Source organism: Heptranchias perlo, chromosome 12 (assembly GCF_035084215.1).
Source record: "Heptranchias perlo isolate sHepPer1 chromosome 12, sHepPer1.hap1, whole genome shotgun sequence".
Taxonomy (NCBI): Eukaryota; Metazoa; Chordata; class Chondrichthyes; order Hexanchiformes; family Hexanchidae; genus Heptranchias; species Heptranchias perlo.
This window is the reverse complement of record NC_090336.1, coordinates 29,048,828-29,070,982: the sequence shown is the minus strand read 5'-3', so window position 1 is coordinate 29,070,982 and position 22,155 is coordinate 29,048,828. Positions and strand designations below refer to the sequence as shown.

The 22,155-nt window shown below is 41.3% G+C and overlaps 1 protein-coding gene across 1 annotated transcript in view; it reads left to right on the top strand.

Annotated features, from left to right (window-relative positions):
- LOC137327925 (uncharacterized) overlaps positions 1–21,497 on the top strand; it is a 42,020-nt gene extending 20,523 nt beyond the window's left edge. The window contains exons 8-11 of the mRNA XM_067993864.1: positions 2,524–2,847; positions 6,474–6,785; positions 8,257–8,571; positions 20,390–21,497. Coding sequence (XP_067849965.1) covers positions 2,524–2,847; positions 6,474–6,785; positions 8,257–8,570 — 950 coding nt within the window. The 3' untranslated portion in view covers position 8,571; positions 20,390–21,497. The remainder of the gene's footprint in view (positions 1–2,523; positions 2,848–6,473; positions 6,786–8,256; positions 8,572–20,389) is intronic.
- The last annotated feature ends 658 nt before the right edge of the window (positions 21,498–22,155 follow it).

The following is a 22,155-nucleotide window of genomic DNA, read 5'->3' as shown; positions in this document are numbered from 1 at the left end:
TGTGAAATGAGATTGGGCAGTTTCAGTCCAGTCCCCAGTTAACATGAACACAAAATTACTCTTAACTTGAAATTATTCATGATAAAACTTAAAATCTAGCCAGAAATGCCAGAATGGCTATTGTGTAAAGTAGAAAAATTCATACTGGTTCAACTTTTTGAGGTTGAGGCTCGAGGTACTGTGTTGGGTAGACTGAAGGGAGCTTGCTCAGTAGCTGGCAGTACTATACTTGACACTGAAGACAAAGTTGGAAAAAACTATTCCACCCTTCAGCACTGACCTCATTCACCTTGAAGGCTATCGTTAAAAAGTAAAACTAATTTTGTATTTTCAGATATGTCCATGTTTGCCTTTGTAGAAATAAAAGTTTTATCATCTCACAATTTATCAGACTCTGGTAAATGTAGCTTTAAATCTTGTGAGTGCATTGATATTAAATGCAGTTTTGTTCCAACTGCATTCAATTCCTAAAAGGATTCAACAAAGGCAAATGAGGGGCTCATCACTAGTCTGCTCCCTGATACTCTTCCCTATTGGTTTCCTCCCTGCTGCTTCTTCCCTGCTAGTTTGCTCCTTGATGCACTCTCCCTGCTGGTATCATTCCTGTCTGAAGATGCTTAGCTGCAGGAGTGGATTCTCTGCTTTCTGCTTAGCAATTGTAAACAATTTTACAACACCAAGTTATAGTCCAGCAATTTTATTTTAAATTCACAAGCTTTCGGAGGCTTCCCCCTTCGTCAGGTGAACGATGTGATATGAAATCCTCGAAATGAAATCGCATTTATAATTCACAGAACAATGCTTGGTGAGTACAGACAGTTTAGCATGCAGTAGTTTTTGTCGTATGAGGAATTCCTGCCTGCAGAGTGTGGCTGTTAGTGTGTTCGCAAAGCGCCTTCAGGTGAGACCTGGAACCAGTGAACATAAAACCTCAGAATAGCAGATAAAGCCAGGACCAGTGGTAAGGGGTATTTTGGACAGGGTGGCAGAAGAGAACAATACTTCTGTGAAGTAGGGGGAGTGAAGGAGTACCTCTGAAATTAAGTGGGGGGGAGGAGTGTATTTGTGCACTGGGGCTGGTCCAAAGTTCCTCTGGAACTGAGGGGGAAGGTAAGACGAGCCCCTCTTTAGACTGCATGTGTGTGGGGAGAGGGGAGAGTGCCTTTGAACTGGAGAGAGATGTGCCATCAATCAGATTTTTCTTTTTTCATAAGAACATCTTTTTAAACTATATAAAGGGCTGAAATTTACTGAACAAATAACAGCGTGCGTTATTAATGTGCAAATTGGCCAGCAACTTTTGGCGAGGAAGAGATATCCCGTGAATTGCGAATCGCCACAAGTTGCTGGCTGATTTGCGTCACTCCACCATTAGCTTTGTGAAAATGGCATCTCGCACTTAACCTCCCCGTGAGTTTCATGAAGTTGCTGCATTAATTGCCCATTAAACTCGCCACAAAAAGTTAAGTCCAGTAATTAATAGGGTAAATATCCTTTTAACGAGGTGGTTGTTGTTAATGATTGGCGATCAACCTCTCCAGCCCAGACAAGTGAACAATTAAAAGTGTGAAGTCTCATTCCTTCAGGTATTGAATTGTTGTTGGAGATTTTAAAAATATCAAATTTAAAATGTAATTTTTTTTCTTTTCCTTCGATTCTATTTTCTCTCTCAATCCTGTTTTTGTTTCTCTTTCTGTACTTGATTTGACATTGAATTCACCCACTCTAATTCACCCTCCTTCTCAGGCCTGCTTCTGTTTATTTCTCAATCCTTTAATCTTACTATTTAAGGAGATACACTGTTGGTCCCGTCATTTACCGAGGTCCCAGATGCCTTGTTGCCCTCGTTGTGCCGTTATCAGCTCGCACTTCCAGCAACTTGCAGGGCAAAACATTTTTGAGCTGAAGGGTGCAGGAAAATGTTTAACTAACAGGGCACGCCGTGAGATGCCCTGCTCCAGCAAATTCTGGCCCACTATATGTATTTTTAGTAAAAGGGTGAAAATCATATCAACTGCTTAGTACATTTATTTCTATTCCTACCAGCACAGTGCATCTGCATTATAGTATAATTTATCACGATGCAAACAGAATATTTGTTTGCCCAACATAATGCTCATACTGAGGTTATGGAAGCACAATCATGCCAAAAACTGATAAAATCACATCCATCATTCCATTCTTTTCAATGCTTCACAGTTGTGTTGGCATACATATTTGTAGAACATCAATTTAAAATGCATTTTTATGCATGTATTTTCATTGCAAACACGTAACACATTCTATAGTTCTTTAAATTTTTGAATTCAATGTTTATATTTTTATGGCACACAATGTATTCACTAAATATTAATTGTACAGTAGGATCCGAATAACTAAAATTTGAGTTTAGCATGACCTCATCCTATAGCTAGATATTTCTAACAAATATTTTTACTAGTTTTCTTCATAAATTTTATTTTCTGTAAGTTATTGAAGTAGCTTGCAAGATACTACATCTAACTTTTTTTTGTGTTGATCCAGTATCTTCTCCATTGGTAGAATACATAAGAAGTGAACCGCAATTCCCAGAGGCAGGAAAAGAAGCAACAATCATATGTCATGCATATGGCTTCTTTCCAAAGGAAACTATGTTCATGTGGTTCAAAAATGATGTGCGCACTGAAGATACAGGAATCACTTCTTCCGAACCCCAGAAAGATGAAAAAACTGGACTTTTCTACTGTGGAAGTCAATGGAAATTGTTCATTAGGCCAGAATATCATCAAATGGAATTCAGAGTTGAGGTTCTTCATTTCCCAACTTCACACAGACCTTCAAGGTCCAGTTTCATCTTACACCTTGGAGGTACGAATTAAATGCCTATTTGTTTCTATACTGAACTACATTAATATTAAACTTCTAGTAAGCTGTGCATTCCTTTAAACGGGAACATTTTGTCAAATTTTCACATTCTTAAATAACTAATTTAAATGTAAATTTACCACAAATATTTTGTACTAAAATTAATTTTGCCAGAAAGTGCTGATTGATGCGCTCTTGCTTGTGAAAAACTCTTTGTGCTAATATTTCTTGCTTTTCAGTCCTTTTTCTTTTAAAACTAGATCACAGATGAGCATGATATGGGGTCTTTGTTGGATTAGAGCTATTTTGAAATTCTGATAGTTATACTCAGCCATAAGCTTGAATTGTTTTTGCATCGAAACAGTTGTTAGACAATCCAAATAATTGTGGACAGCAAAAGAGAATGAATGTGAATGTTTAGAAGCAAGTAACCCAAATACACATGGATATTATACCGTGGTAATATTGAACTCAGATCTATGAGTTGATCTTGCTTTTGGCACACATAGGACTGTTAAGGTACTTCAGATCATCTTGTATCAAAGTAGTACCTGGTCAGCTAAGATCCAACACACAATTTGTAGATTATTGACTGATTAAGTAACTATTGTTTACTTGGACTAAAAAATCTAGTAGAACCGAGCAAAGTGTTTGGCTAGCATCGTCTGTTCACCTCTGTGACCTAGGTTTGAAGTTAGCCAAGAATGACAAGTCTTATTGGGAGTCTCAACCGCAGCACAAAACTGCCCATAATTTGGCATAAGTTGAACAAATAGCATCACAGTTTTACCTGGCAGACTAACCTTGCATAGAATTCTAGGCATTTGGGGGGAAGGGTAAGGGGGGAGAGGAATTCAGAGATTGGCTAATTCTGAAAGTGGGGGAAAAAGGACAAAACAGGGTCTGGAATCAAATCAAAGAAAGAAACTGATCTTCATCAGTACATGATGAGTAGATGAAATTGTCAAATGTCACTTCCATGGACTAGGAATTAGGGGGCTAAATGACCTTGGCTGGAAGTATTATAAGCGATGGGGAATGCAAGAGCTTTGCCTTTAAATTGAGCTCTTTGAATATCTGCATAATGGATGCATGAAACCTTCCACACGCTACTCCTAATTTACAGTACTACTCTTACTAGATCACAGATCAGCATGTAATGGGTATGCCATTCTGAAATTGCAGCAAATGCACAATTTAATTCATCCTCAGGACCTTTTGCTTTTTGTGCATCAAAATGTTTATATTGTTAAATCAGTCATGGATAGCAATAGAAAATAAATGTGAAATAAATGTTTTTTTATTGTCTGAAAGCATTAATTGTTTGTAATATTTGAAGAGTTCAATTTCAGAACGTTTGCAATTAACTAACAAACCCCTCTCCCCTGCCCCTCCACCCTCAACTCCAACGAAAAGTGCAAGAAGCTCATGGACTTCTTTGTCACTAAGATAGAGACCATCCATTTAGTTGCCTCTGCTGCTTCCCTCCCTTCCCCTAGCCCATCAAGCCAAACTTCCCCTACAGTTCCCTCCGGCCCTAGCCCTGAACTTGCACCTTTCTCTAGTTTCTCTCCTACCTCCCCTCATGCCCTCTCCAAGCTTATCTTGACCATGAGACCCACCTCCTGCTCCCTTGATCGTATTCCCACTAAACAGCTGACCACCCAACTTCCCTTCCTGGCCCCCATGTTAGCTGATATTGTTAATGGTTCCCTCTCCTCAGGTACTGTCCCCCTCCCCTTCAAATCTGCCGTCATCACACATCTCAAAAAAAACACCTTTGAGCCCTCTGTCCTTGCATACTACTGCCCCATCTCCAACCTCCCTTTCCTCTCAAGTCCTTGAACATGTTGTCGCGTCCCAAATCTGTGCCCATCAGTCCCACAACTCCATGTTTAAATCCCTCCAATCAGATTTCCACCCCTGCGACAGTACTGAAACAGCTCTTATCAAATTCACAAATGATATTCTATATGACTGTGCTGATGGTAAACTATCCCTCCTCATCCTTCTCGACCTGTGTGCAGCCTTTGACACGGTTGACCACACCATCCTCCTCCAACATCTCTCCTCTGTCATCCAGTTGGGTGGGACAGTGCTCGCCTGGTTCCATTCTTATCTATCCAGTCGTAGCCATAGAATTACCTGCTTCTCTTCCCCCTCCTGCTCTGTTACCCTGGAGTCCCCCAGGGATCTATCCTCGGCCCCCTCCTTTTTATCATCTATATGATGCCCTCGGTGACATCATCTGAAAACACAGCAGATTCCACATGTGCACCGATGACACCCATCTCTACCTCACAACTGTCTCTCATTTGTCACATTGCTTATCCGACATCTGGATGAGCAAAAACTCCTCCAACTAAATGTTGGGAAGACCGAAGCCATTGTCTTTGGTCTCCGCCGGGATCTCTGCTCTCTAGCCACCGACTCCATCCCTCTCCCTGGCCACTGTCTGAGGCTAAACCAGACCGTTTGCAACCTTGACATCCTATTTGACCCTGAGATGAGCTTCCGACCACATAACTGCTCCATCACCAAAACCGCCTACTTCCGTCTCCATAACATCACCCATCTCTGCCCCTGCCTCAGCTCATCTGCTGAAACCCTCATCCATGCCTTTGTTACCTTCAGACTGGACTATTCCAATGCTCTCCTGGCTGGCCTCCCATCTTCCACCCTCCATAATCTTGAGCTCATCCAAAACTCTGCTGCCCATATCCTAATTCGCACCAAGTCCCGTTTTCCCATCACCCCTGTGCTCGCTGACCTACATTGGCTCCTGGTCCGGGAACGCCTCGATTTTAAAAATTCTCATCCTTGTTTTCGAATCCCTACATGGCCTTGCCCCATCTTATCTCTGTAACCTCCTACAACCCTCCAAGATCTCTGCGCTCCTCCAATTCTTGCCTCTTGCTCATCCCTGATTTTAATCACTCCATCATTGGCGGCCATACTCTCAGCTGCGTGGGCCCTATGCTCTGGAATTCATTCCCTAAACCCCTCTGCCTCTCTACCTTGCCCCTCCTTTAAGACGCCCATTAACACCTACCTATTTGACCAAGCTTTTGGTCACCTGTTCTAATACCTCCTTATGTGGCTCAGTGTCAAATTTTGTTTGATAACACTCCTGTGAAGGGCCTTGGGACGCTTTACTACGTTAAAGGCGCTATATAAACGCGAGTTGTAGTTGGAATAAAGAAGTGGAAATAACTTGGAGATGACTCTAAAGGAATGAAAGTTGAGAAGTGGTAGAATGTTGAGAGGCCAACGGAACTTTAAAATTACAGATGTTGAAAGTTGAATTTAAGATTACCAAGATAATAAAGTTGATACTTGTTTGTTATTATCAAAAACATTTAACTTCTTATGTTATCATGGGTGAAGTACATAACAACCATTTATCATGTCAGACCGGTTTGCTAACATGGATAATTTAAATGGTATTAACGCCATCTTTCAGTTTGTTAGTTTACTTTGTTTTTGTGTTGAATGTATTGTTCCACAGAATTTCATCAAATTACAATACTTCATGTCCTGGGGGGGGGGTCAGGGTTAACTATTGGTATACTGCACATATTGCTCGTTGGCATTATTATCAACAATTCTTGTACTTTCTTTTCAAACAGGAGTTCCAATAGTTTCTGACATCATTCTTGAGCCAGAAATTCCATTATATGGTCAGCGTCTTATTCTTAAGTGTCTTGTAATTAATTTTTCTCCAAATGAAATCTCAGCCAACTGGCTAATGGATGAAAAGCCTGTCCATAGTGGAGTCACAAATACAGGCCCTGAAAAGGAACACGGTGGATATTATCGGTTGTGTTCCTGTCTGGAGTTAACACCAACAGCTTTGGATCACAATAAGGAATTTGCCATTGAAGTAATACACAGTACTTTATCCAATCCTGTTAAAAAACAGCTATATTTAACACTTCCAGGTATGTCAAACAGGTGCAAAATCATAATTACTCTGGAGTCTATAGTATTGAATGGTTTAGGTAACAACTGAATTTATCACAGTTATCAACAAAAATGTCATTTTCGAAGAAGGCAATTTGTGCTTGCGTGTTTATTTCCAGTGTCTTTCTACTTATTGTAAATGGGCTCAGATGGGTAAACAGACCTGGATAGGAGTAAAATTAATAAGACTACAGGAAAATTAAGCAACTTTGAATTAAGAGGAGTAGCCTTTTTTTCAATTTTGTAAAATTGGAGCATGAGTGTAATCAATTCCCCTTATAATCATTACACTCCCTTGGGTCCTTTAAATTTTAAACCCACCGCCATCATACATGATAGTAATACTGCACCAATAAGATAAAGCATTCCTACCTCCAATGTTGCTGTGGTGTAAATGATGAAAAATATGTCCCATTTCTTTCTTTTGCCTCTCTAAAATTCCTTTGACCATATTAGGGTGAAAGGATTGGACACCTGATAACTCTTTCAGCAGGAAATCCCGGAAGTGACAATGCGGGAGTTTGCTGGAATGGCTTCAAATCCAGTTTTCTTCTGCCCACTAGAGTTAAGGCAGGGAGCCAACGTAACTTGAAAGGAAAATGTGAATGCCTCAAAAAATGCAGTTAAATTTAGTCAAACACAACCTACTACTACTACTACTAAATTCCCATCCGTCAGATCAGCAGCGACGATGGGACCAAATTTTCGGTTTCGGAGGTCTGGAATTCACCAAGTGTTCGATCATTATTCCTTGGCTAATTTCATTAGGTTTAGTATGCCAGTTGAGGCAAGGTCCCCGGGTGTGGCGCTTGGAGCCACTAATGAGAGCTGGGTGAGTCGTCAGGATCAACTGCTACTAAAACCACCCTTCTGGGTGCAGTTGTTTGCCATGCAGAGATGCTATCTTTCGGGCTTATCCTAGACACCCGAAACACAACCTACTTTTTGTAAACCCATGCTGACTGTCCATGCCTTTCTAACTGTTCAGTAATTTTATCCTGTATTATGGACTGTGTAAGACTAATTTCCTGACATTCTTTTCCCCTTTATTGAACAAGGGTATAACCTCTGCCATCTTCTAGTCAACTTGGAAGAATTCCCATTTCTAAAGATTTTTAATACTTCCACAATCTGCTCCCCAAATTCTTTAAGTACTGTGGGCTGCATACCATCTGGGTCTGATGACATCTATTTTTAGTCTTTTTTTAATGGTGTCCTTTTGAATATTTATCTGCAGTTGTGGCTCTCCTTCTCATGTACTCCTTTGGTCCTACCTTCGTCTCTAGTGGTCCCACCTGTACCATATGACTATAGTAACTGAGTTTTCCAAATTAATCAATTCAATTTGGTGAAGTTATCTTAAATAAATTTACCAGAATGTTGACACAAACTATCAGTCTACAGAAAATGGTGATAACTCAATATTTGCATATTCCATTCTGTCTTAAGGCTGTCCTCCCACTGTGTCTGAAATCAAATGCAACCCGACACGTCCAGAGAAAAACAAAGTGGCTACTTTCACTGTTTCACTGACTGATTATGCACCTCAAGAAATTGAAGTTAAGTGGTTCAAAGGAAAGCAGCCCTTCACAGGACCAGTGGCTAATACAAAGCCTGAAATTGCTGCAAATGGTCTCTTCTCTTCAGCAACAAAAATTGAATTTGCTCCAGAACCATCTGACCAGGACACAGTAATCACATGTGAGGTTATTCACCCAGAAACTAAAGAAGTTATGGAACGAAAGATTAATTTGGCATTTTAAGGTAAATATAAATTTCATTGCACCTGTTTTGTCCAAAGGACAATTTTAGACAGTCCAAGTTTTATTTTAAATTGTTCCCACACACAAAACAAACTATATCATTATGCTTTTGACATTTGGAAATTTAACAAGTGCTATTTTATGAAGCAGGTAGATATTAAAATGAGAAACCTAGCTTTAAATGTCCATATAAGTCCATTTAAAAATGGGATTCTGGTTACCCTTTGGAGTTTTTATTTGACAGCTTTTGGTTTCAGTAGCTCAGTAGGCAAATGTACCATCTAGTATTGTAGTGAGCAATTAAAATCTGGGGGTCCTAGGTTCAATTTTCAGATTGTGTTGAAAAAGCTGACCTTGGATGAGTTAATTCCAGGATTGGTATATTTCACCTCACTGTACTCCTGGGTTAGGGAGGGATTCTCGTTGATTCTATCCAATGGCTCCTACTCGTAAGTGCAAGTGGGGATGTTGGATGAGGACAGGACTACTCCCAGCTGTGATGCTATTCACAGTGGAAAACCCTGTAGACATATCATCTAAGCTCACACATGAAGAGGGTCATGTGCTTGAGCCAGCAAAGGAATGCAAGTGCTCGTGGAACCATATAATAGCAGATGTCACCATTTTCAAGACAAGAGGAGATGGTTGGAAAAAATTGGAGCGAGGAATTGAGTTTCAATTAGAAAACTGTTAAAAGCCAATTTCATAATGGTATGTAGTCGTCTTTGAAATTAAATATTCAAAAGTGTAGTTCTAGTAAAGTTTGATCAAACTCCGAACTGTTTGTTGTATAATGTCAGATGGGTGGCAATATTTCACTAGTCTAATGTGTCAAGTATATCTATATCTGATAGTACAGTAACAACCATTAGTAATGCATAGACTAAAAGTCTTGAAAGAACCTATTAACTTTAAAATTTCCCCCTACTGCTCATCAATGAGCATGGAAGAAGGAAAATTTCTTTCTCCGTCTAGAACAACATCAGTGCATCAGATGCAGCACAAAATTCCTTCAAAACTGATGTACCTTTTAACTTAACCTCAAAGTTCTGCTACCTATATACCAACATCACTGTCACATTTGCTATATTTGTTACTCTTGCCAGTAAGTGGAGTTTCCCATTAGTCACAGATTCTGGATAATTATGTTCTTTGACTTAACACTGACCAGGAATAATGCTTTCTGGAGCAATATGTTCTAGAACTAACAAGAGGGTTAGATTTAGTAATGAGCCAGTCTTAGATAAATGCTCCCTTACTGTTAGATTATTAACTAACAGTGATCATTGAATTCAATGTTAGGTTTGAAAAGGAGAAATGTCACACATTTACTAAGATTCTAGATTTTGGTATGGCTAACTATAATGAGGTAAGACAGAGACAGACGACAGCAAACTGGTCAAAACTGTTATCGGATAAAACTAAGATGAACGGTGGGAGGTGTTCAAAAAAGAATTTAGCCTAATATAGGACCAATATATATCCCTAAGGGGCAAGAGCTCTACTTACCAAGTAAAACTGCCATGGTCAACAAAAGAGGTGAGAGATAACAAAACTAAAGGAAAGAACATACAAAAGTACAAAGAATAGTATAGATCCAGGGGACTGGGAGAGATATAAAGAACAGCAAAAGAAGACAAAAAAGATAGTAACAGCTGCAAAAAGGTAATAAGAAAAGAAACTTGCAAGGGATATCAAGATTAGCACAAAAGGTTTTTACAATTATATTAGAAGAAAGGTAGTCCAGGGTAATGTGGAACCTTTAAAAACAGATGCAGGTAATATTGCAAATGAAAATAAGGAAATGGCAGAATTGTTGAATAATTACTTTGTGTCAGTCTTCACAGTAGAGGAAGAGGATAATATACCTAACATTTCAGGGATACTAATAATGAATCAAGGACTGGAACTCACTGAAGTTAACGTAAGCAAAAAAAAACAGTATTAAAAAAAATAATGGCACCAAAGACTGACAAATCCCCAGGACGTGATAGAAGTAGGTGAGGAAATTGCAGCTGCTTTAGCCATAATCTTCCAAAGCTCTTTCAATTCAGGAATTGTTCCCTTAGATTGGAAAATTGCAAATGTAACTCCATTATTTTAGAATGGTGAGAGAAACCAGGGAATTATAGACTTGTTAGCCCAACATCTGTTGTGGGGAAGTTATTGGAATCTTTAATTAAGGACAGAGTGTCTGATTAGAGAGAGCCAACATGGATTTGTAAAGGGTAGGTCATGTCTAACGAACCGAATTGAATTTTTTTCAGGAAGTAACTAATGTCTATAGATGTAGTTTACATGGACTTCCAGAAGGCATTCGATAAGGTTCCGCATAAAAGACTGTTAACTAAAATTAAAGCTTATGAAATTGAAGGCAAATTATTGACCTGGTTAGGAGATTGGTTAGGCGGTAGAAGACAGAGAGTAGAGCTAAGGGGTATGTATTCGAATTGGAAGAAAGTGACTAGTGGTATCCCACAAGAATCGGTGCTGGGGCCTCAACTATTCACTATATTTATTAATGACTTAGATAACAATAAAGAGTCATATATCCAAGTTTGCCGATGACTGAAAGATTGGTGACCTAGTAAGTCGTGTAGACGGGAGCATAAAATTACTAAGAGACATTGATATTTTAAGTGAGTGGGGGAAAACTGTGGCAGTTGGATTTCAATGCAGCTAAGTGCGAGGTCATCTATTTTGGACCAGAAAAGGATAGATCTGAGTTTTTTAAATGGTGAAAAGCTAGGAACATTGGAGGCCCAAAGAAATTTAGGGGTTCATGCACACAGATCACTAAAATGTAGTGCTCAGGTACAAAAGATAATCAAAAAGGCTAATGGAATGCTAGCCTTTAGATCTAGAGGGCTAGAATATAATGGGGAGGAAGTTTTACTATAGCTATAAAAGCCCTGGTTAGACCACATCTGGAGTACTGTGTACAGCTATGGGCACCGCACCTTACAAAGGATATATTGGCCATGAAAGGAGTGCAGTGCAGATTCACCATAATGTTACAAGGGCTCCAAGGGTTAAATTATGAGGAGAGATTACATGAACTAGGCTTGTATTCCCTGGAATATAGAAGGTTAAGGGATGATTTGATTGAGGTTTTTAGGATTTTGAAAGTAATTGATAGGGTAGATAGAGAGAAACTTTTTTCCACTAGTAGGGCAGTCTAGATCAAGGGGACATAAATCATAGAATGATTACAGCACAGAAGGAGGTCGTTCAGCCCGTCGAGCCCGTGTCGGCTCTCTGCAATAGCAATCCAGCTAGTCCCACTCCCCCGCCCTTTTTTAAAATTCATTCATGGGATGTGGGCGTCGCTGGCGAGGCCGGAATTTATTGCCCATCCCTAATTGTCCTTGAGAAGGTGGTGGTGAGCCGCCTTCTTGAACCGCTGCAGTCCGTGTGGTGCAGGTTCTCCCACAGTGCTGTTAGGAAGGAGGTTCCAGGATTTTGACCCAGCGACGATGAATGAACTGCGATATATTTCCAAGTCGGGATGGTGTGTGACTTGGAGGGGAACGTGCAGGCGGTGTTGTTCCCATGTACCTGCTGCTCTTGTCCGTCTAGGTGGTAGAGGTCGCGGGTTTGGGAGGTGCTGTCGTAGAAGCCTTGGCGAGTTGCTGCAGTGCATCCTGTGGATGGTACACATTGCAGCCACAGAGCGCTGGTGGTGAAGGGAGTGAATGTATAGGGTGGTGGATGGGGTACCAATCAAGCGGGCTGCTTTAGCCTGGATGGTGTCCAGCATCTTGAGTGTTGTTGGAGCTGCACTCATCCAGGCAAGTGGAGAGTATTCCATCACACTCCTGACTTGTGCCTTGTTGATGGTGGAAAGGCTTTGGGGAGTCAGGAGGTGAGTCACTCGCCACAGTATTTATATGGCTTGTCCAGTTAAGTTTCTGGTCAATGGTGACCCCCAGGAAGTTGATGGTGGGGGATTCGGCGATGGTAATGCCGTTGAATGTCAAGGGGAGGTGGTTGGACACTCTCTTGTTGGAGATGGTCATTGCCTGGCACTTACCTGGCGCGAATGTTACTTGCCACTTATGAGCCCAAGCCTGGATGTTGTCCAGGTCTTGAAGCAGTCTGAGCCCGCATGCAGCATTATCTGAGGGGTTGTGAATGGAACTGAACACTGTGCAATCATCAGCGAACATCCCCATTTCTGACCTTATGATGGAGGGAAGGTCATTGATGAAGCAGCTGAAGATGGTTGGGCCTAGGACACTGCATTGAGGAACTACTGCAGAAATGTCCTGGGGCTGAGATGATTGGCCACCAACAAACACTATCATCTTCCTTTGTGCTAGGTATGAATCCAGCCACTGGAGAGTTTTCCCCCTGATTCCCATTGACTTCAAATTTACTAGGGCTCCTTGGTGCCACACTCGGTCAAATGCTGCCTTGATTTCAAGGGCAGTCACTCTCACCTCACCTCTGGAATTCAGCTCTTTTGTCCATGTTTGGACCAAGGCTGTCATGAGGTCTGGAGCCGAGTGGTCCTGGCGGAACCCAAACTGAGCATCGGTGAGCAGGTTATTGGTGAGTAAGTGCCGCTTGATAGCACTGTTGACGACACCTTCCATCACTTTGCTGATGATTGAGAGTAGACTGATGGGGCAGTATTTGGCCGGATTGGATTTGTCCTGCTTTTTGTGGACAGGACATACCTGGGCAATTGTCCACATTGTCAGGTAGATGCCAGTGTTGTAGCTGTACTGGAACAGATTGGCTAGAGGCGCAGCTAGTTCTGGAACACAAGTCTTCAGCACTACAGCCAGGATGCTGTCGGGGCCCATAGCCTTTGGTGTATCCAGTGCATTCAGCTGTTTCTTGATATCATGTGGAGTGAATCGAATTGGCTGAAGACTGGCTTCTGTGATAGTGGGGATATCGGGAGGTGGCCGAGATGCACTTCTGGCTGAAGATGGTTGCAAATGCTTCAGCCTTGTCTTTTGCACTCACGTGCTGGACTCCGCCATCGTTGAGGATGGGGATGTTAAAGGAGGCTCCTCCTCCTGTTAGTTGTTTAATTGTCCACCACCATTCACGACTGGATGTGGCAGCACTGCAGAGCTTTGATCTGATCCGTTGGTTGTGGAATCACTTAGCTCTGTCTATAGCATGTTGCTTCCGCTGTTTAGTGCGCATGTCGTCCTGCGTTGTAGCTTCACCAGGTTGGCACCTCATTTTTAGGTACGCCTGGTGCTGCTCCTGGCATGCTCTTCTACACTCCTCATTGAACCAGGGTTGATCCCCTGGCTCGTTGGTAATGGTAGAGTGAGGAATATGCCGGGCCATGAGGTTACAGATTGTGCTGGAATACAATTCTGCTGCTGCTGATGGTCCACAGCGCCTCATGGATGCCCAGTTTTGAGCTGCCAGATCTGTTCTGAATCTATCCCATTTAGCACGATGGTAATGCCACACAACACGTTGGATGGTGTCCTCAGTGCGAAGACGGGACTTCATCTCCACGAGGACTGTGCGGTGGTCACTCCTACCAATACTGTCGTGGACAGATGCATCTGTAACAGGTAGATTGGTGAGGACGAGGTCAAGTAAGTTTTTCCCTCGTGTTGGTTCGCTCACCACCTGCCGCAGGCCCAGTCTAGCAGCTATGTCCTTCAGGACTCGGCCAGCTCAGTCAGTACTGGTGCTACTGAGTCACTCTTGGTGATGGACATTGAAGTCCCCCACTCAGAGTACATTCTGTGCCTTTGCTACCCTCAGTGCTTCCTCCAAGTGGTGTTCAACATGGAGGAGGACTGCTTCATCAGCTGAGGGAGGGCGGTAGGTGGTAATCAGCAGGAGGTTTCCTGCCCATGTTTGACCTGATGCCATGAGATTTCATGTGGTCCAGAGTCAATGTTGAGGACTCCCAGGGCCACTCCCTCCTGACTGTATATCACTGTACCGCCACCTCTGGTGGGTCTGTCCTGCCGGTGGGACAGGACATACCCAGGGATGGTGATGGAAGAGTCTGGGACGTTGGCTGAAAGGTATGATTCTGTGAGTATGGCTGTCAGGCTGTTGCTTAACTAGTCTGTGGGATAGCTCTCCCAATTTTGGCACAAGTTCCCAGATGTTAGTGAGGAGGACTTTGCAGGGTTGACTGGGCTTGGTTTGCCTTCGTCGTGTCCGGTGCCAGGTGGTCCGTCCGGTTTTATTCTTATTGTGACTTTTTTTAGCGAGATTTTACAACTGAGTGGCTTGCTAGGCCATTTCAGAGGGCAATTAAGAATCAACCACATTGCTGTGGGTCTGGAGTCACATATAGGCCAGACCAGGTAAGGACAGCAGGTTTCCTTCCCTAAAGGACATTAGTGAACCAGATGGGTTTTTAACGACAATCCAGTAGTTTCATGGCCACCATTACTGACACTAGTATTTTAATTCCAGATTTTATTTAATTAATTGAATTTAAATTCCCCAGCTGCCGTGGCGGGATTTGAACTCACGTCTCCGGATCATTAGTCCAGGCCTCTGGATTACTAGTCCAGTAACATAACCATTATGCTACCGTACCCTATGTAGCCCGTAGCCATGCAAATTTTTTCCCTTCAAGTACTTATCCAATTCCCTTTTGAAAGCCATGATTGAATCTGCCTCCGCCACCCCCTCAGGCAGTGTATTGCAGATCATAACGACTTGTTTTGTAAAAAAGTTTTTCCTCGTGTCGCCTTTGGTTCTTTTGCCAATCACCCTAAATCTGTGTTCTCTGGTTCTTGACCCTCACCAATGGGAACAGTTTCTTTCTAGACCCCTCATGATTTTGAAACCTCTAACAAATCTCCTCTCAACCTTCTCTGCTCTAAGGAGAACAACCCCAGCTTCTCCAGTCTATCCACATAACGGAAGTCCTTCATCCCTGGAACCATTCTAGTAAATCTTTTCTGCACCCTCTCTAAGGCCTTTACATCCTTCCTAAAGAGCAGTGCCTAGAATTGGACATAATACTCCAGTTATGGCCCAACCAGTGTTTTATAAAGGTTCATCATAACTTCTTTGCTTTTGTACTCTATGCCTCCATTTATAAAGCCCAGGATACTTTTAACCGCTTTCTCACCCTGCCCTGCCACTTTCAATAATTTGTGCACGTTTTCCCCCAGGTCTGTCTGTTCCTGCACCCCCTTTAGAATTGTACCATTTTGTTTATATTGCCTCTCCTCGTTCTTCTTACCAAAATGTATCACTTCGCATTTCTCTGTGTTAAATTTCATCTGCCGCGTGTTCGCCCATTCCACCAGCCTGTCTATGTTCTCTTAAAGTCCATCACTATCCTTTTCGCTGTTCACTACACTTCCACGTTTTGTCACCTGCAAATTTTGAAATTGTGCCCTGTACACTGGAGTCCAAGTCATTAATATGTATCAAGAAAAGCAATGGTCCTAGTACCAACCCCTGGGGAACACCACTGTATACCCTCCTTCAGTCTGAAAAACAAACGTTCACACTACTCGCTGTTTCCTGTCATTTAGCTAATTTCGTATCTATGCTGCCACTGCCCCTTTTATTCCATGGGCTTCAACTTTGCTGACAAGCCTATTATGTGGCACTTTATCAAACACCTTTTGGAAGTCCATATACACAACATTAACCGCATTGCCCTCATCAATCCTCTACGTTACCTCATCAAAAACCTCAATCAAGTTAGTAAAACACGATTTGCCATTAACAAATCCGTGCTGGCTTTCTTTAATTAATCCACACTTGTCCAAGCAAGTGTTAATTTTGTCCTGGATTATCGTTTCTAAATGTTTCCCCTCTGCCGAGGTTAAACTGACTGGCCTTTAGTTGCTGCGTTTATCCTTGCACCCTTTTTGAACAAGGGTGTAACATTTGTAATTCTCCAGTCTTCTGGCACCGCTCCCATATCTAAAGATGATTGGAAGATTATGGCCAGTACCTCCCCAATTTCCACCCTTACTTCCCTCAGCAATCTAGGATGCATCCTATCCGGACCTGGTGACTTATCTACTTTAAGTACAGCCAGCCTTTCTAATACCTCCTCTTTATCAATTATTAGCCCATCGAGTATCTCAACTACCTCCTCTTTTACTGTGACTTCGGCAGCATCTTCTTGGTAAAGACAGGTGCACAGTACTCATTTAGTACCTCAGCCATGCCCTCTGTCTCCATGCGTAGATCTCCTTTTGGTCCCTAATCGGCCCCACCCCTCCTTACTACCCCATTACTATTTATATGCCTATTGATGATTTTTGGATTCCCTTTTACGTTAGTTGCCAGTCTATTCTCGTACTCCCTCTTTGCCCCTCTTATTTCCTTTTTTACTTCCCCTCTGAACTTTCTGTATTCAGCCTGGTTCTCACTTGTATTATCAACTTGACATGTCATACACCCCCTTTTTCTGCTTCATCTTACTCTCTATCACTTTCGTCATCCAGGGAGCTCTGGCTTTGGTTGCTCTACTTTCCCCCTCGTAGGGATGTACCTAGACTGTACCCGACCCATCTCCTCTTTAAAGGTCGCTCATTGTTTGATTGCTGTTTTGCCTGCCAATCTCTGATTCCAATTTACCTGGGCTAGATCTGCTCTCAACCCACCAAAATTGGCCCTCCTCCAATTAAGTATTTTTACTCTAGTGTGCTCCTTGTCCTTTTCCATAGCTAATCTAAACTTTATGATACTATGATCACTGTTCCCTAAATGTTCCCCTACTGACACTCCACTTGACCCACCTCATTCCCCAGAACCAGATCCGGCAATACCTCCTTCCTCATTGGGCTGGAAACGTCCTGATCAAGAAAGTTCTCCTGAACACACTTCGGAAATTCTTCCCCCTCTCTGCCCTTTACACTATTACTATCCCAGTCAATATTAGGATAGTTGAAGTCCCCCATTATCACTACTCTATGGCTCTTGCATCTCTCTGCAATTTCCCTGCAGATTTGCTCCTCTATATCCTTCCCACTAGTTGGTGGTCTATAGAATACACCTAGTAATGTAATGGCACCTCTATTGTTTCTGAACTCCAACCAAGATGATTCTGTCCTTGACCCCTCCAGGGCATCCTCTCTCTCCAGCACTCCTTAATCAATACTGCCACTCGCCCCACCCCCCCCCTCCCCCCACCCCTTTCTTTCCTTCCCTATCTTTCCTGAACACCTTGTATCCAGGAATATTTAGTACCCAATCCTGCCCTTTTTTGAGCCAGGTCTCCATTATCACCATGAAATCATATTCCCATGTGGCTATTTGTGCCTGCAACTCACCCCAACCTTATTTACTGCGCTTCGTGTGTATGACAACAAAAATCCGACAACTAGAATGGACAGTGTGTTTTAATATTGTCTTTCCATCCCTAGGACCTGGAGCCAAATCCAACCCAGATTATAGGTGGTGAACAACTCTGTTCTCTGCAGGGTATAAATAATAGTGCAGTCATAGGAACAGGAGTAGGCCATTCAGTCCCTCAAGCCTGTTCCACCATTCAATGAGATCATGGCTGATCTGTATCCTAATTCTATTTACCCGCCTTGGCTCCATATCCCTTAATACACTTGGCTAGCAAAAATCTATCGATCTCAGATTTAAAATTATTAATTGAGTTAGCATCTACTGCTTTTTGTGGGAGAGTGTTCCACACTTCTACCACCCTTTGCATGAAGATGTGTTTCCTAACTTCTATCCCAAATGGCCTGGCTCTGATTTTAAGGTTATGTCCTCACTGGGAGGTTCACTAGTGCTGTGGGGGAGGGTTTAAACTAATTTGGCAGGGGGGTGGGCACCAGGATGTAGCATTGGAAAGGAGAACCAAGGTGTACAAAGGAATGAGAGAGACAGATAGCACTGGAGTAAGAAATAGTACAGTATTAGGTGGGATCAGGAAAGATAGGGAAGGAAAGAAAGGGGTGGCGGGGGGAGTGGCAGTATTGATTAAGGAGTGCTGGAGAGAGAGGATGCCCTGGATGGGTCAAGGACAGAATCTTCTTGGTTGGAGTTAAGAAACAATAGAGGTGCCATTACATTACTGGGTGTATTCTATAGACCACCAACTAGTGGGAAGGATATAGAGGAGCAAAAAGAGAATATGAGAAGGTCTAAGATAGGTTCACAGGGCTCCAGGTCCTAGGGATGGAAAGACAATATTAAAACACACTGTCCATTCCAGTTGTCGAATTTTTGTTGTCATATACTTATTGATGTTAAGTCAGACCAAATAGAAATTTAAAATTAACCTTCCAAGATTCACAGACTATAGCTCATCTACATTTTCATACTGCAATGTTCAAAGGAAGAAGAATGACAAAGTGACCTTGGGGGAACCTTTTTTATTTGATGTAAATTTGTGATTCATGAGTAGCCTTATTATTGTAACGTTGATGTTTACGTCGGCATATGAGTAGTCTGCCTAGAAACGGCCAAAACTGGTTGGTTAGGGTGATTGATGATAAAATAATGCATATAAAAAGTTAGATTTTAGATAAGGTAACATTTGTTAAATCAAATTTCATGGTATATTTTGAGAGTTGTAGAAAATGTCTTGATGGATGGTATTACTGGCACCCAGCGTTTTATCTGACTTTCATCCAATGTGTCATTTTCTGCTGGAAGCTGTAGAGGAAATGTTCAAATTGCGCTGCTAGTTACTGCTGCATTTCAGAAATCTTACATTACTTACTGTAAAGAGGTTCGAATAGAAACCATTTCATAAAGCCAACTGTTACTTTCTTGAGTTTGGCACATTTTAGAATTTTTTCTTGTGATTAGTGAGCTCGATAGGCTGCATTTGCGCTCTCCGTGGACGACTCTTATACTGCAGACTGACTTCAGCCAGACTAGCCCTGCGATACATCAGTATTGGTCCACATTGCATCCACAGAGCTCCAGACCCCTGCGGCTAATTTCAATGTTAAGAGTTTGTGAACTGGAGCTTCAGCTTTGTTCTAACATTAAAAAGGTTGTGTACAAAATTTTAAACCCTATGCATTTTAAAAATGTGTTTTTTTTTTAAAGTGGACTGGAATTGTATCAGCCAATTCCATTTTAGAGCAAGCTGAGATAGCTTCTTGGAGGAGATTTTACACTACTTGTAACCCAAGTTACGCTGCTACTTTTTGTTTTGACACCTTGAATTTCACATCAGCATGAGTGCAATAGTAAACCTAAAGAAATGTTGCATCCAAACACTTAAGTTGTAATGCATAAATGGGTAATGATCAAACCAACCAGGTGTCACTTTGGCTCAGCTGGCAGCATTTTCACCTATGAGTCAAAGTTGTGGTTCCAAGCCCCATTCAGGACTTGATGAATAACTTTGGCTGACAGTTCAGTGTAGTACTGAAGGGGTTTGTATTATCATAGATGCCATTGCTTGGATAGGACATTAAACCATCTGCCTGTCTAAATGGACATAAAAAGATCCTGTGGCACTATTTGAAGAATAGGGAGTTCTCCCAGTGGATGTGAATTACTTTGGGATGTCCTGTGGATATGATAAGGCACTACATAAATACAAGTTCTTGCTCACCAATAAGAGGAGACTAAACTTTCTTTCCATTGATCAGGCAAAATTTTAGGTAGAATTTTATCATTAAAACAAGGAAGCTTGTTAAAAATTTGAGAAGGACGAAGGAGAGGAATATGGTGTTTCGTTGGATTTTAGTACAGCCCCGATAGCTGAATTTGATTGCAAAACACTGAATATCCAGGAAACAGTTTTAGATTTGTAATGCATTTTCAGTTCTCCATTTGTATACCAATTTATTAATACATTTTGTTATATTTCAGGACTGACTTTAGAAATATAATTCAGTTATGTATTTTCTGTGCTGCATTTTCAGAAAGATACCTGGTCTTTTCTCTCGCAACCTCAGACTGGGAAGAAACCGGGTCCATTGGAGCAGAAGATGAAAAAATGAGGAGTTTAGTTGCACAAGAATTGATCTGCTGTCTAGCAAACCCAAGACATAGCATATCCAATCAAGTCCTAGTTCGTAGTGTATAAGATCATGTCCTTGATGTCTCCAAAGTTAATTAAGGCTTAAGTCTGATCAGTGTAATGCTCTTTAAATAATTGTTGGTTATAATTTTTTTCTTTTTTAATGTAGCTTATTTGAGTCCTTTTTTAATATTTGGGTGACTTGCAGCTAAAAGTCAATTTAACTAAAATTAACTTCAGATGTAAATCCAAAATATTTCCTACAGCACCCATGGGTATTAAGACTTAATGTTGGTTAATGGAGTAGTTGGTGGTAACTACAAGATGCTCCGGACTCTCCAGTCTGAAAATTAAGGCCATAAAAGGCAGTCATTTTGTTTTGTTTTAAATGTTCCCCCTCTTCCATTTCTTTAACCGTAATCATGTTATATTTGAGTACCACTAGCAGAAAATTTAATATAACTCTTCTGAGACTGGAAAATTATTGCAATAGAATCCATCTTTTTCTGGTGAGTACACCAGAAAATTCTCCCCTTCAGTTCTTGTTTTGAGTTTCCTCTCCCCCTTCTTGAATAGTGACCTAAAATAGATTGTAAATAATAAAACTCCCTGTCTGCCTACCCTATCAGGAAGAGATAGAAGAAAAAAAACTGTAAATGCTAAAAATCTGATATAAAAACAGAAAATGGTGGAAACAGATGCTGAGATCAATCTATCTTGCATACTATTATTTCCACTTTTAATTATGTTAATATTTTATCATAGCCTACCCAAAATACTGCACTAGTTAATGTTGCAATGTTTCCCATATCATGTTTATAAACTGCTGAATTGTTATGAGATCTTTTTTTTTCTACTATATATGGATGATGGTAAATTTGAAAAATATAGCATTTATGTCATGTAAATAGATTTTTAATTGAAAGTGATTGTATGGCATTGTGCTAAAATATAAAACGGGTATTTTGCAAATAAGGGGATACATAAATAAAATACATACCACTGAAAAATACTTTGTTTTCTTCCTTATTGACATGCCTTCTTTACAAGTGAATATAAGTGCCTCCAAAGTCACCTTAGTGATGTCATTGATAGGAAGAGCCAGTTGCTTCATTCATTTTAATGAGCAATTTTGGACTGTACTGGGACAAACCGAACCTTGGGTAAACATGCTACTCTAATTATCTATGTTGTATATTTCTTCTGCACCCTCTCTATGGCCTTGATGTTTTTCCTAAAGTAAGGCAGCCAAAACTGGACACACTGGCCTGGAATTTGCTCTGAGCGGCAAGCGAACAGCGCCCGCCACTCAATTAGATTTAAACTTACCCACAAACGATCCGTGGGCTTTAGTGTGGGAACTTCCTCTAATGGTGAGCTGCAAAAAGTGCAGCGTCCTTTCCTGGGCATCTGTGAGCTGTGAGCAGGGAAAGGATTTCTCTGTCCCCTTAACCAATCTGATTGAAGCATCCTTGACAAACCACGCAGACACAGAACCAGGAAGTGAAAGCTACAACAGTAAATTCAATGTAAAATCAATTAGAGAAAGTGAAATATTGAATTAAAAGACAGGGATAAGACAAAGAAAAAGTAAAAAAAAATTTAAAATTAAAATCAGAAGGAATGAGACTCCAAATTTTTGAAAGTTAATTTTCAGTGCCAGAGAGG